At 42.0% G+C, this 15892-nt stretch overlaps 1 protein-coding gene across 20 annotated transcripts in view; it reads left to right on the top strand.

Moving 5' to 3' along the window:
- The window catches only part of Magi1 (membrane associated guanylate kinase, WW and PDZ domain containing 1), a 629136-nt gene that overhangs the window by 546606 nt on the left and 66638 nt on the right, over nucleotides 1-15892 (top strand). For all 20 annotated transcript variants that reach the window (XM_036181540.1, XM_036181545.1, XM_036181547.1 and 17 more), the window contains 4 exons: nucleotides 1515-1639; nucleotides 3737-3829; nucleotides 12066-12248; nucleotides 13239-13859. In XM_036181540.1, coding sequence (XP_036037433.1) covers nucleotides 1515-1639; nucleotides 3737-3829; nucleotides 12066-12248; nucleotides 13239-13859 — 1022 coding nt within the window. The remainder of the gene's footprint in view (nucleotides 1-1514; nucleotides 1640-3736; nucleotides 3830-12065; nucleotides 12249-13238; nucleotides 13860-15892) is intronic.

The raw sequence follows: 15892 nt of genomic DNA, 5'->3' as shown, positions 1-15892 counted from the left end.
GAATTTCAAAAGTGATATTTGATGTTTTAGGTAATAACATAATAGGTATGTTCCCAGGTGTCTAATGAACTGTTAATTTTATATGTACATACAACATCTGCATATGTATATTCATGTATGCTTAGCATACATACAAAATAAATAAGGCCATCGCTCAAAAAACACACCTGTGTGGGTGGGTAGAGGGTTGTGTGCATGCATGTTTGCACGCTTGCCCTGACCTTATTAGTTACATAGTCATCTAAAATATCTAGGTCTTTGTCCCTGTGAACACATCACACATACTCAATTTGGCTATTTTTGGAGCATCTTTGTCTACAGGCTGTAATTTCCGTCTTTCCTCTTGGTCAGTCAATTAACATAGTTGACAGATGTTAGTGGAGTTCTTTCAACTTTACTCTTAGGTGTCTACATACCCTACTGTAAAGCCATCCAAGACTTTACCATTGAGTGCCACCGATAATATCACAGCCCCAACTAATCTTAATTTTCAGTAATTCTGAATGTACTTCTCACTGAATTTAAGTACCTCCCCTCTCTGGTGATAGCTTGGAAATTTGGGTAGAGTCACTGGCTCAAGTCTTAGAATTCAAAAGCAGCCATAGCTGAGTGAGCATGCTAGCTCATACTGTCAGAGCAAGCCAACTACTCAGAGGTACTTCCCTCCCCCATAAAATGATACAGTGTCCCTAACTACATGGTTCGCTTCTGTGATTTCACCTACTCGAGGTCAACTTTTGGTTGAGGGAGAAAGTTAGAGGGGAAAGGTTAGACGTAAATAAATCTTAAGTCTCAAGTTGAGTGTGATTCTGGCATGATGAGCACTCTGTCCTTGCTGTTCCATGAAGATCAGGCCAGGAAGCACCCCTTTGTCCAGCACATTTCTACCTTATGCACTGCCTACCTATTAATGGCCATCTCAGTTCCCGGGTCAGCTGCCACAGTGTCAAATGCTGTGTTCAAGTGTCCCTTATTTAACTTCATGGTGGACCCAGAGCACGAAGTGGAACAGGCCAGTGAACACGCTTAAGTGACAGGACAGAAGTTCTTTAAGTGACCACGGAAAGAAATCACGTGTGGAAACTGCTGGAGGCTGTGGTAAATCGTTGTTGTTGATCTTTTCCTGCAGTTGTTTTGTAGATTAAACTTCACTATAGGTGTGTGCAGATACATTGGAAAACCACAGTTCATATAGGACTAGATGTTATCCTAGGCTCCAGAATCCACTGGGGGTCTTGGAATACATCCCCTATAAACAAGGAGTTTCTGCTGTGTGAGTAAGAATACAGTTTGCCTTAGGACATTTACTAGGAATTTCTAATAAGATGCATTCCCAACTGACACCTTAGCTCTTAATGTGCATAAGCAGCTAGTAATGGAAATCGTGTTTATTTCTTATCTGCATATCCGCACCAGACCCTCTGTGTGGCGCCATTCCAAATGAAGGACTTACTGAGCCTTTTGCTCCTGGAATGAGTATTTCCTACCTGAAAACTGCTTTCCTTTCTTCCCAGCCACATCAACAGGAAGACACAATATGAAAACCCAGTCCTAGAAGCCAAAAGGAAGAAACAGCTTGAGCAGCAGCAGCAACAGCAGCAGCAGCAGCAGCAGCAGCCTCAGCCACCACAGCCAGAAGGTCAGCTGGCTTCTTTGCTGGAGGCTTTTGCCTAGCTGGGAATGTGGGGCAATTCCTAGGCACTGACACCCCCGTGTGGTCAGAGTTGGCCTTGATGACTGACTCCTCCTCTAGCCTCCCCTCCTCCCACAGCACACCCCAGCACACTGCTGAAGGGGGCGCCCCTGCACAGGCACCCAGACTTCTGCTTTGCTTTAACAGGAGCCTAGCCTGCAGAGCAAAGTCTGTCAGTGAGGGAATTTGGGGGCCCTGCACCATTTGCATGGCAATCCTTGTCTAAATCCAATATCTCTTTCATGTTTTTACTTCAAGCTGAGTTTCTGGGGGCACTAGACTCTGTTTTTATGTGCAGGTTTTTTTGTTTGTTTGTTTGTTTTTTGTTTTTTGTTTGTTTTTTTTTTAAACCCTGCACAGAAGGATTAGAGCTGGTAATCCTGAGTGCTTCTAGGAAGTTAGGAATTCATATTCATTGTAGAAATAAAAATAACCCAGGAGCAGAGTACAACATTAAATTTCCCAATGCTTGCCCCATCCCATTCTCAGATGTTCACTGTGCAAAAATTTTCTGGTATATACAAATTGGAAATATCAAAAACAAGATAATTTTGTGGGTAAATATATCCCAGGTGTATTTGAGCAACTTTTTTTTTTCACTTATTGTTTCTTAAACCTTCTTGAAGGTTTATTATAATTAACTCATAGTTTAAAGAGCTGAATAATATAGCATTTCATGAGTGTTTCTACTGATATGTAACCATCCATTAATAATATTTATATTTTCCCAATTTTTCATTACAATTTTTAAATGATAGGCTTTATACACTCTAAGTATAATATATGAATATCAATTGTATGAATATGAAGTATAACACTTTTGTTCCTACAATACTGGGTATAACTATATCTGCTATATAATTAATACACACACACACACACACACACGCGCGCGCGCGCGCGCGCGTGTGTGTGTGTGTGTGTGTGTGTGTGTGTGTGTGCGCGCGCGCGCAGTGGATATTGAACTCAGGGCCTCATGCTTGCCAAGCATCTACTCAACCATTGAACTACACTCCTAGCCCTTAAACATAATCAAATATAGACCTTACACTATAGGGATAGCCAAATGTTTCTATAAATGGCCACATACAAGTGTTTTAGCATTAATGAACATATAGTTCCCATAATAACTACCCATCTTTGTAATATGAAAACAGCTAAGATAATATGTAAATATAGGCATATCTGTGCGGATCAATAAAACTTCATGAATACTAATGTGAATCTCATAATTTTCATTTATCTGAAAATACTCAGTTTTAAGCTTTTAAAAATGTGAAAGATGTTCATGCCTTGTGTTTATACAAAAGTAGACGTTGAGCCCAATTTAGCTGGTAAGCCATGGTTTCCCACCTGCTATTCTTAACTGTGCAGTTTAGAGAACGAGCCTATTTGCCAGCTGAAAAGTTCTCTCCCTTAATCTCCTTTTTAATTTAAGAACAACTTGAATTTATTTTTTCTTCATGATAAAACCTAATAGTCTCAGAAAACGTGTTCTGAGCTGTGGGTGCATGTTAGCTGAGGGAAGATGGTTCTGCAGTACCTCTCAAGGGTCATTCACTGCAAGGTGTTCCTGGGCCTCCAGTGGCCGTGAGCTTAGAGTTAGGATCTGGTAATGGCTTCCCTTTCGGTCTCAGAGACAATGAAAGTTGTGTTTCAGCAAAATGATGGCATGTCTTCATCCAACTCACCATGCAGGACAGGCATGGTAGCAGACCAGCCCACTCCTCATTGAGCCTGGAGAAGGTTCTTCCCCATGTGGCTACCTTCAGGTGAATCCACACTTTAAAAAATCAAAACCAAAACTGTGTTTTCACTTAAAATCTTTCAAGTCTAATTTTTACCAGTTATGCCATATTTCTTTATCAAAAGCTCAAACGTGAGAGAGAAAGATCTTGCCATCTTTACCACCAACGGAGGTCCGTTGGCCTTTTCTTTTGCTCACCACCTGCTATGGATTCCTTGCTTTGCCTATTACTGGGAAGATAAATGGCGCAGCTGTTCAGAGACAAATCAGGAAACTGCTTCTTTTCTTTTTTCCAGAATGGACAGAAGATCATGCATCCCTTGTGCCCCCTGTTGCTCCTTCCCATCCCCAGAGCAATTCGGAGCCAGCCAGGGAAGCTCCACTTCAGGGTAATGTGGGTTTCTGATTGCATGATAGTTTGAGCTCTAGAGTTGCATGTTTTAATTTCTTCATTACATTGATTGAGTGTGTGTGTGTGTGTGTGTGTGTGTGTGTGTGTGCGCGCACGTGCGCACACGCTACCCCTACACTAGTGCCACATAATACATGTGGAGGTCAAAGTACAACTTGAAGGAATTAGTTCTCTCTTCTATCATATGGGGCCTAGGGAGCAAACTCAGTTTGCTAGACTTGGCATAAGGCACCTTTTGCCAAGATATCTTGCCAGTCCTAAAGTCTCATTTTTAAAAATGAGATTTTGCAACCCCCAAGCCTCAGTGCTATCAACACTTTTGGCTAGATAATTCTTTGTTAAGGGGACTGTCTTAAACACTTACTTATGGGATGTTTGGAAATATCCCTATGCACTTGACGTCAAGAGCATATACCCACCTCCCACTGGTACCATGATGATCTGGAAGATGCTCAGACACTGTTAGATGCTCCTCAGAACCATCCCAGAGTTGAGAATGAGTGATTTGGAGACCACAATATTTTTTAAATTGAGTGTTAGAAATTGAGATCCCAGGCAACATACTTGCTTTTGAGAAGTTTTTTCTTCTCAGTGTAAATAATTTTATCTTAAATGTCCTTTCCTGCTGCTGTATTTGAACTGGTATGTCTTTCTTACATTCATGGTGTAACCCCTTAGAAAGGATCATTTCTAATTTGAGTTCTTGAGCCTTGCTATAGTGAGTCCTTATTACTCCTCTCAGTGATGGAAGAGGCAGCATGTTTGGGTTACTTGTTTGTTTTTTGTTTTTTTGTTATTTTTTTCTGTTCAAACAAGAAAACTACAAATACATTGGATAGTGTTGTAGAATTATGGAATGTTGGTGATACAGAACCATTGAACCTGTGGCACATTGTCCCTGGTAGCTGATGTCATCATTAGAGCACTATTAATATCTTTGAGCACACACATGTATTTTACTGTGATAATTGTTTCCTAAAGAGACTGCAGTCTATCATAGCATGTTAATTAATGCCACCTGTGTTGTGGTGACCTTAGCATTGCTTGGAATCTAAAATTCCTCCTTTGGCTCGCGTCCTGTTGCTTCAGCTCTCTCATAGTAAGAGAGCTGTGCCAGCCTCATTTACCTGAACCAGCCACACTGGACCCCTGAAAAGTTCCGTAGACTCTTCCCTCCGTGTCACTGTCTCCTCCAACTCCTCTTTTCTTGCTCTTCCTTCCCATCCTTCTCTCTTAGCCATCCTGTACTCATCATTTAGAGAGCTTGACATGGAATTCGTCTTCACTTGTGTTGTGTTATGTCACAGTACTTTCTTCACTAAGCTTTAAATCCATGGAGGCCTGAGCCCAGGAGTTCGGCGTTTGTTTTGTTAATTCCCAATCAAGTAGAACACTACGTATGTTCTGCTGAAATTACAATATTATTGAGTGAAACCGTATGTGTATATATACATACGCACACATGTATTTTGTTGAGTGTTAGCTCATTTTCTTAAAAAGAATTGTCTTAGAGATGTACCACACTACAGATTGAAAGGTACAGGTCCTGGATGTACCATGTGTGTAAAGCACCAACGAAGACTACACATGGCATTTGTCCGTATGCTTCATCTCAGAGTCTCCCTGCTTTTTTTCCCCCACTTTGTTTGTTTGAGGCATGTTCTCACTATACAGCTCTGGCTGGTGTGGAACTAGCTGTATAGACTAGACTGGCCTCAAACCACAGAGATCCTCCTGTTTGCTTCCTCTGTCCTGATAGTAGAGGGCACATGTCTGGACACCACCACACCCAGAGTCCTTGGTGTCTCAGGCAGGTGCTCAGCTACTGATCCATACTCCTGGCTTTGGGTTCCTTTTTTTAAAATCTTCTTTAGTCCTATTGAACTTGACAGTGGGCTAAGAAAGTCGAGGTCCACCAAGCTCTCCACAGAAGTAACTGTTCTCACAGCCAATCTCCAGGGCGGCCTTCCTGTTGATCCCATCCCTTAGACATAGTCTTTGGAGTATATCTAACACTGAAGGAACACATTAACGCTGCTCTTGTTCTCTCTAAGCTGGGCATGTCATAAACTTCAACTTAGACTTTAGTCTAGTTGTTTGTGACTGGGTTACCAGCCTGCTGCTTACACATCTTAGTTTTGCACAATATCTAGTTTTAATGGTAAATCAAGAAGCCATTTTGCCAACTTTGCTTGGTGGTTAATTTCTAGACCAGATTCTCCTGTGACTAACTTTACTTACCAGCACCTGGTCATTTTGTAGATGTGTTCTTGGACAAACTCTCCAGCTTCCAGATTGGGTTTGGGGAGGGATTTCTACACTCCCTCTCCACACTGTACCCAAAGCCCAGCCCTATGATAACTGTTTTATTGAACCATATTACATGCCAGGATCCCCCACTAAACTCTTATCCATGATCCATTTTGCTAATTCTTGATAACTATTATGTGAAGTTGGTACCATCTCTGTCTCTCTGTAGATGTGCAATACTCAAATAGACAAGAGAGGTTTGTCACAAAGTAGTAGAATGTATATACAAATGCAGTTATTATTAGGAATCTGTGAACTTCTGGCTCATAACTTTTTATCATTCTACTTTTTGTGGAGCGCTTTATTTCATGAGTTAAGCTCTACTGTTTAGTAAAGTGTCACTGGTTAGATAATGTCACTTAGGTTTAAATTAATTGCAACTGAAAAAAATTAAAAATTGAATTTTTTTGGCCATTAGCCTCCTTTCCAGGCTTTGATATCTACTTACATGATGTAGTGACTGCCATATAGGTCGGTGTAAATACACAGTATTTCCAGTGCTGCAGTAAGTGATGGTAGATAGCTACCAGTCTAGAAATCCAAGTACCAGAGCCTAGAGTAGTTCTGACCTGTCAGAGAACACTTACGGGTAGTTCAAGGGCAGAGTTCTGACCCAGAAGATCCTCATTCAGTGGGTAAGAACTAAATTGAGTACTTTTTTAACAGCCACTCAGATGAGTTTACAAATACACAATCAGGGCTGGAGAGATGGCTTAGAGGTTAAGAGCACTGGCTGTTCTTCCAGAGGTTCTGAGTTCAATTCCCAGCAACCACATGGTGGCTCAGTCATCTATGATGAGATCTGGTGCCCTCTTCTGGCCATGCAGACACAGCACTGTATACATTAAAAAAAAAAAAAAAGAATGAATAAATAAGTAAATAAATAGATAGATAAATCTTTTTAAAAAAATACACAACCAAGTCTTACAACTACCCCCAAGAAGTTAGTGTCTCAGTAGATGGAGTAGACCACAGCGCAGCAACCAAGAGTATCAAATGCCCCGGCTTGTGGGAGAAAATAATTCCCAACTCACATTAACTCATGGCCCACTGATACCTTAAACTTGATAAAATATGCATTAATACAGAAATCATGATTTTGTCTCAGTGGTTATAATTCAGTAAGCTACATGGTGCATTTTCACATGTTCTGACTCTACCTATAATAGAACTGAAAGGTACCGATATGGTCACTTCTTGTCAGAGTTCTCAGCATCTTGCTGAGTCTGTTCATTATGCCCTTCCTTAGCATTTCATTCCTTCAACAGAAATTGTTGGAGCATCTCATACATATCAGACAGGACTCAGATTCTAAGCCCTAAATCTGCAAGTGGGTCTCCATGGAGCTTGACATTCTTGTGAGTTTAGTGCACGTACAGTGCTCCTTCAGCATGGGCACAGGAAAACAAGCTAGTCAGTGCGATGTGTACTATGTTAAAGGAGACAATTCTAGGACAAAAAGAAAGCAGGAAAGAGGGCTCGAACTATTGCAGAGACCTTGCCCATCTTAACATGGTCCAAGAAGTGTCACTGCCCATCGGCAGCTGTTGATGTCAAGCTCTCTAGACTCCTTCAGCCTCTTCTCTAAGACCTAGGCCATCTGACTTCCATATCCCAAAGTGAGTTTCAGAGCCCTTCTCCCTGTTCTCAACTTTTCACATGGTGTTGGCCTGGGAGCTGTCTCCCAGAAGGATGGTGGTGCCATCCTTCTCCCCACACCTTGGCCGATGACTGTGCCTGGCAAATCCTGCTAAATCTTGCCTCTCTTTAACCACAGTTACAGGACTGCCATTCATTGAGTTTCCAATAAGCCTTGGACTGCACTGGAGAGGTTTGTGAGCAGACCTCTGACTACAGCCAACTTGAAGGAGCCTTCTTTGTAAGAGCCAGAGACTTAAAAATATGCAATTAAAATTTGTGTGTGTGCCCAGAGACCTTTTTAAGCCTTTTAGTTATAGCTAACCAAAAATAACTTTCCTAACTGAGTGCCAAGGCTGCTAAGTGCATGGGGTAACTTCTTTTTCATCCTCTTTTTTATATATATATATATATATATATATATATATATATATATATATATATATAGAGAGAGAGAGAGAGAGAGAGAGAGAGAGAGAGAGAGAGAAAAGAAATAGAGCAGATGAGGAGGTTGTAACAAGGGCAGGACACAGCAAATGAAATTAGGAAAGAGTCAAATGGCCACTGTTTGGGATAACCCTAGAAATTCCAAAGAGCTTCTTGGATACAGAGAAGGACTTAGTGAAGCCTAAATATGACTTTGTGAGTTAGTTGTGAAATACAATTTTTAAATTTATTTCATTTTTTTGAGATTGTCATACATGAGTATTGTATCTACATCATTTCTATTCAGCTCTCCTTGTTCCCTCCATTTCCTCCCATGTCCCCAACTACCCCTTAAATCCATGACCTCCTCTTTCATTATTATTATTATTGTTATTATTATTACTACTACTATATTTATATACACACATATCGATATAACCTATTGAGTCCATTTAGTGTCATTTGTATGTACATGTGTTTAAGACTGACAATTTGGGATTAGATAATTTATCAGGAACTTGTACATGAAGAACACTGATATTCATTCTCATTCCCTCTCTCCCCCCCCCCCCCCCCCCACTGCAGCCACTGATTGCCTTTAGCCCTAGAAGTAGGCCTTGCAGAATTTCCTGTATCGACATTTGCATGTTAGCTGGTTGAGATTTCACAAGTGCAACTTTCCATCATAAACAGAAAGCACTATCTAGCATCAGGGGTCTTGGTCATCTGGCTCATAAGATCTTTCTGCTCCTCTTGCCTGATGTTCACTGAGCCTTGGGTATAGAGGTGGTGTCGTAGATGTATCTGTTGGGACTAGGAACCCCAAGGTTTTTTGTATTCTGACCAGTTAGTATTTCTGGAATAGTCTCAATCTTGGCTAAAAGAAGTATTGTTGGTGAGCAGAAAGAACTGTGCTTATCTCTGGACATGAGGATAAGTATTTAGTTATTTAGAATACAGTTAGAAATCATACTGGTTCAGGAATACAGCAGTAGTAGGTATTCTTCCAGGCCCTGTGATCTAATCAGCCAGTAGGTAGCTGGCTAGGTGATAACAGCAGGCACAGATTCCCTTCTACTGAATGTGTCTTAAGTCCAAAAAGACAGCTTATTCATTACCCACAGGAGGAAAGTGCAACCACTGCACCATTGAGGGTATCTTGCCAGGCTGGCCATTGTTGTGGTTCATAGGCTTTACAGCTGGGTAGGATTAGTGACTACTTTGCTTCCTTGGCAGCTTGTGTAGCACCTTCAGATACTTTGAAAGCCCGTCTTCAGGGAGGGCCTTTCCAGGTCAGTTCCAACTCCATTCTTTGAAGTCCTGTGACCAAAGCATGTGTTGTCTTCAGCAATAGGTACCTGCCTTAAAATTCTGGGATCAGCCAAGGTCAGTGCCAATAGCCTATATTGTTTAGGGGCATCTCTTGTAATCTTCTGATCAACAGCTTGGAGAGAGATTCCCTATGCCTGCCACTGGGGGTTTTATTCTATGGCTCTTACGAGTGTTATCACCCCATGTGGTATAACTCCATTTAAGCTATGTGTATGTATGTGCATATGCATCCACATGCATACATATATATTATATACGTGTTTTTAAGTAAGCTTATAAAATATATCTCTCTCTGGCTTTACAAACATCCTTAGTGTTATTTATCTTTAGAACATATCTGGAGCTCTAGCTCAGACGCTAAGTACTGCCCCATGAGCATGAGTCCCTGAGTTTGGTCCCCAGAGCCCACAGGAAAAGGCTAGACATGGTGATACACTCTTCTAATGGCAGCCCTGGGGGGCAGGACAAGAGGATCCCTGAAGCTCTGTGACCAGCCAGCTTAACCTAATTGTTGAGCTCCACGCCAGTGAGAGACCCTGTCTCAAAGGACCCAGACAGTTTTCTGAGGATGAAACCTGAGGTTGTCTTCTGGCCTCCACACACATGAATACACCTATACATATACAGACATGCATATGAACATATACACATGCTTAAAAGCAGGGAAACCTTAGTATGAGTGAGAACTGCTAAGTAATTCCTTTCCAGGAAAATGGCTGAATTTGAACCTATGTGGCTCTTGTAGGAACTAGTTTAGTTTGGGGATTTTGTTTCAGCTTCTGCTTTTGCTGCTTTTTTAAATACTCTAAGTAAGCCAAATGCCCTAAGGTTTTTGTTGGTGGTGGTGGTGGTAGAGGTAGTGGTGATGGTGTTATTGTTGTTGTTGCTGTTAAAAGCAATAAACCTTAGCAATGAATACATGTTAGCTATTTCTCAGAATGTTACAAGCTGCACCAAATAAGACAAGTCCATTGACTTTGGAATGCCATTTGAAGTAATGACTTTTAATTTTCCAAATAGTGACACTACATTTTTGTCAAGCTACACTTGGTGACCTGATATTATCCATGGATTTTTGTTTGGAGCCTTTCATTTGGTTAAAAAACTGAAGTTTCTGCTCCATTGGCCCTATGCTTAGAAGCTATGTCCATAGTAGCACATTATAGTAAACACTGCAAAATAGAAAAGAAAACTATGGCACAAAGCAAAGACCAGAAGCTTCCTTTAAGGAGGCTGTGGAAGCCCAGTAGCTGTGAAACCCTGTAGGCTGAAATTCAGGGAGAATGTCACAATCCTGAGACTGGTATTTTGTCCTCTTCTCTTTTCTTTTGGACCTGGAAGCTGACATGCCTGAGACAGAGCTGTACCTGAGAGAATGCCCAATGATTCTGACACACTAGGTTGGATTCCTGCCCTGCACACCTGTAATCCAGCACTTGAGGGGTGGAGGGAGGAAAAGCAGAAACTCAAAGTTATCTGTGTCTGTATAAGAGGTTGGAAGCCAGCTTAGGCTACATGAAACCCTGTCTTGAAAGACAGAAAGACAGTCTCAATGTATGACAGTATAACTATGATACCCCCCTCCTAAACAGGGTATGCAGGCTCACCCTCATTCCTGCAGTCAAGAGAGGAGTTTTAAAACTGTTTGCAGGTAGATGTGTATAAACATGCCATGTATGTGCAGATGCCCATAGGGAACAGAAGAGGGCATCAGATTCCCTAGAGTTGGACTTACAGCAGTTGTGAACTACCTCTGTCATACCCATTTCTTTAAACCCCCACAGACCACCAAGGAGCCCATTTCCAATGCAAGCATATAAAGGTCCTTTTCTTGTTAGGTTCAAACCTGGGCCACTGAACAGCAGCAGATGGAGGGAAGTGTGGTGGCAGCAGCAGGCCCAGGGGTAGAGAGTTTTTATAGGGAAAAACTGCAAGCCGGGAATTACATGTTTTGTCAACCTGGGATTGGCTAGAAGGGATATTGGGCAAAGTGATTTTTTGAAACTATTGGTCTAGGCTTTGGGCACGAAACCACATTTGAAACTATTAGGTTAGACTTTTGGCAATTAACCACAACTTGCTCAGCAGGATTATCTGGGCTGCTCAGCAGGATTATCTAGATATCTTCAAGGGCCATAAGCCGCAGACAGAATGTCTGCAGGAGCATACTGCCCTGCATCTGTTCGAGTTGTCATGGCACGTTCCTGAGGTCCTTCCTGGAACTGAGTACAGCAGGTGGTCTAAGATGGTGGCCCTTCCCTAAGATGGAGTCTGTATTGCCTCCACACCTGATATGTCACTGAAAACCAAACTTGGGTCCCCTGGAAGAGCAGCAAGTGTTCTTAATTTCTGAGTCATCTCTGATCCCCCAGAGGCCCCTCTGTGTCCAAAGGCCTCAATCTTCGTTCTTGAACAGCTGTCTGCATTGTCTCATAGCATCCTTAATTCATTCACAGGTATATTCACGATGAATTTCCTTGTCTTTTTCTCTTTCTAATCTAAACCAGGCAAACCTTTTTTTACAAGAAACCCTTCTGAGTTGAAAGGCAAGTTCATTCACACCAAGCTACGGAAAAGCAGTCGTGGCTTTGGCTTCACAGTGGTTGGAGGGGATGAACCTGATGAGTTCCTGCAGATCAAGAGCCTCGTCCTAGATGGTCCCGCTGCCCTGGATGGCAAGATGGAGACAGGTGAGTCCACATGGCCATAGCATGTTCCATGTGGTAAGGCCTGTGCCCACATCTGAACAAGGGCAGACAGCATCAGGATTCCTTTAGATGTGTCTTTTCCACACCTGGCAGTGAGCTAGAGCCTTCTCTTAGAATACCCTACATCCTCATTCCAGATGAAAACCTTTGAAAGTACTTTGACTTTAGAAACCTGTAGTAATTTACCAAAAATGTAGATCCATTTGAATAAATGAATTCTAAACTTAAAACCCCAGTGTTATCAGTTAAAATATCCAATCTGGTTTTGGCTGGTGGATACCCCACCCCTACCCTGTTTCATGCAACTTCATATTGAAGGTACAGAAGAACTAAAATCTCACTTCTGCTTCATTAGGATTTTGAATGGGCCTTAGAATCACAAAAGATAAATCAATAAGAGGAAAGCATTTGCATTCATTTAAGATGAGTTTAAAACCAGCTATAAAGGCACTCAGATAGGTATGGAAAAAGGATCACAAATTGAAGGCCAGCCTGGGCTGCATAGGGAGACCTTGACTCTGAAACTGCCACCCTAAATACAAAGAATGAGTGGGTTGTGACACAGGACCCTCAAAAGTAAATAGCTGCCCAGAGATGATGTGCAGCACTTGGTACAGCAAACAGAGTAGGTTGTAAGAATGTGACAAGGACACACAGGCTTGGGCTAGAATAGAGAAGTGACTGGGAAGTCAGGTTTAACAAGGTCAGTGTGTATCGACTCCTCCTGGTGTTGGCTTCTTATCCATAGTAATGAGGATGTACTGAAGTCAGAATGCTGCTTCTCCTGTGAGAACGTCGTCTAGGTGAAGTTCTCAGGAGGAATCAGCGAGTCCCTCTCTCAAGCATCTTTAGCTCAGAACAGGCCTGTACTGAGTGAGGAATGTCAGGCGGTGGGTTCTGAACATTAGGAGAATGTGATTGCAGCAAGGTTTTTTGGTGCTGTTGTTTGACCTCCTCCCTCACCTTTTACAGGGGATGTAATTGTCAGCGTGAATGACACCTGTGTTTTGGGACACACACATGCTCAAGTTGTAAAAATCTTCCAGTCCATTCCTATTGGTGCCAGTGTGGACCTTGAACTCTGCAGAGGTTATCCATTGCCTTTTGACCCGGATGACCCTAATACAAGTTTAGTGACCTCGGTGGCCATTTCGGACAAAGAACCAATTATTGTAAATGGACAAGAGACCTATGATTCACCAGCAAGCCACAGTAGTAAAACCGGCAAAGTCAGCAGCATGAAGGATGCCAGGCCAAGCAGCCCTGCAGACGTGGCTTCCAACAGTTCTCATGGTTATCCCAATGACACGGTCTCTTTGGCTTCCTCCATAGCCACGCAGCCAGAGCTGATAACCGTTCACATAGTCAAAGGGCCAATGGGCTTTGGCTTTACGATTGCAGATAGTCCCAGTGGGGGTGGCCAAAGAGTGAAGCAGATCGTGGACAGTCCCCGCTGCAGAGGCCTCAAAGAAGGGGATCTTATTGTGGAAGTGAAGAAGAAGAACGTGCAGGCTCTGACACACAACCAAGTCGTGGATATGCTGATTGAGTGTCCAAAGGGAAGCGAGGTCACACTGTTGGTGCAACGAGGAGGTACGTAGGTTGATTTTGTTTTTTGCTTTGGAAGTCTGAAATGCATTGGTTGGCTTGCTAGTCTTCAACTATTTGAGGGTTCTTTGCTTTGTTTTGTTTCTTAAAGATTTGTTGTTCTTCTTTTTCCTGTTTGAGACACTAGAAGTTGAACACAGGGCCTTCAGCATGCTAGGCAAGCACTGTGCTACCAGGCTACATCACTAGCCCTAGGCCGCTTTTACTTAGGCATTTGAAAATACTTTGCAAATGTCTTTTGGTTGCTCTGAACATTCTTCACAATAAAGTTTATATATTGTGTTGCATACATAGAATTAGACTGACTCTATAAAACAAATCCTGCATCTTGTAAAAATAAGTAGGATTTGTCTCTTAAAAGCAAGTACGATTTCTCTTGTAAGACTCCTGGCCCTGGCCTTCCCAGGCTGAAAAAATGTCCCCTTGAGTCTACTCTCCCAGCCTCAGTTCTCATTATTCTGCTGCTTCCACTGGAATTCAGCCACACTGCCTTAGTCCTTTCCCGCCTCAGGACCTTTCTATTTCCTCGGCCCAGTTTCTCCCGGATTTCTCCCTAGGGAGTTATCTATCTCACTATCTAAGTTAACCATTGACACATCCACGACATCTCTCCTGAATGTCTGTCTTGTGATAGCCTTTATCACAGTCAATATTATTAATTGTTATCATGAGCCATCCTTTTAGACTTTTATCTTCATTTCTTTCTCTTTCATGGGTCGTTAAGTTCTGTGAGCCAACACACACATCTGCACATTGTTGTTAACCCTAGCATTTAGCACACCTGACTCCTTTTAGAACAATGCTATAGAACTCACGTCATCTTAGCCTCAGCATTAAGCTTCCTTCTTTCTCCTTGCCTAAGCCTCCCATTTTCTTCCTCAGTAGCACTCTTTGTATTTCTTAATTTCAGTATTGAAATGTCTCACTACTGGGGTGTGAACTTGTAACTAGTTGTAGCTTATTTTTGTTCACAGAAGGCCTGAGATTGTCTCCCTTCCCCGCCCCGTCCTCTTCAATGTGACATTTCATGCATAACATAGTTGAGCCCTTAGAAAGGAGATTAGTTATCAAACGTGGTTTCTTTACAACAAAGGTGCTCATTTGAAGCTGCGTTTTGTGTTATCAGAGTGATTAGGGTCACTGAAGGAAACGCAGAACACAGCACAGCTGTTGAGTTGGTTAAAATGTTCTTCCAACTTTCGGGAGCAGTCATCAGAACCATTGTGCAGGCAGGGTATGGTGACGCACACCTTTGATCCCAGTATTTGGAAGGCAGATGCAGGTGGATCTCTGTGAGTTCAAGGCCAGTCTGGTCTACCTAGTGAGTTCTAGCACAGTCAGAGATTCATTGTGATACCCTGTCTAAATTTTAAAACAAACAAAAAAACATTGTGCAAACTGATTTGGCAAAACACTCTAGTACATTTTGAGCCCTCCTCTGGTTCTGAGACCACTTGATACCCAGAAAGCCGATCCCTAAAAGTGATCTGGGTTCATGTAGACAGATCTCATCTGATCTTTACCATTTCCTTTGGATGGGAAAGTAGCAGCTACTAGTAGAAGCGAATTGTTACCCCATTTCTGGTTCTACTGTTCCTGGTCTCGAGCTCTGCCAGCTTAGCTCTGAACAATGTTGATTTTTGTATACTTGTTCACATGTTCACTTGTTCACAGAGAGGCATCTCTCTCTGATCCAACTACTGTGCATTTCACAGCCAGTCTCCTCTCCAACCTATTTTAATCCTTCTTCTCTATTGAGTGTATTGTGTACTGGGCTTTTCTATCATTAGATTAACTTTTAAAGGTACCAAAACATAGTTTTGTGATAATCTACTAACTCAACTCATACTGTATTTGCCTAAAATAGCAAAGAGTTTATGATAGAAATATATACCCCTTCTTTTAACTAAGTCTATCTTTTCTTAATTCCTGAGACTGTCTTTCTGTTGATGCTATTGCATTTTATAACATTCATATGGAAAGATCCAGAATATATTGCCTCATTAGTCAACATCTAC

The sequence above is a fragment of the Onychomys torridus genome, chromosome 3, assembly GCF_903995425.1.
Source record: "Onychomys torridus chromosome 3, mOncTor1.1, whole genome shotgun sequence".
Classification (NCBI taxonomy): domain Eukaryota; kingdom Metazoa; phylum Chordata; class Mammalia; order Rodentia; family Cricetidae; genus Onychomys; species Onychomys torridus.
Note: the sequence above shows the minus strand (reverse complement) of the source record. Positions and strands in the feature narration are given on the sequence as shown.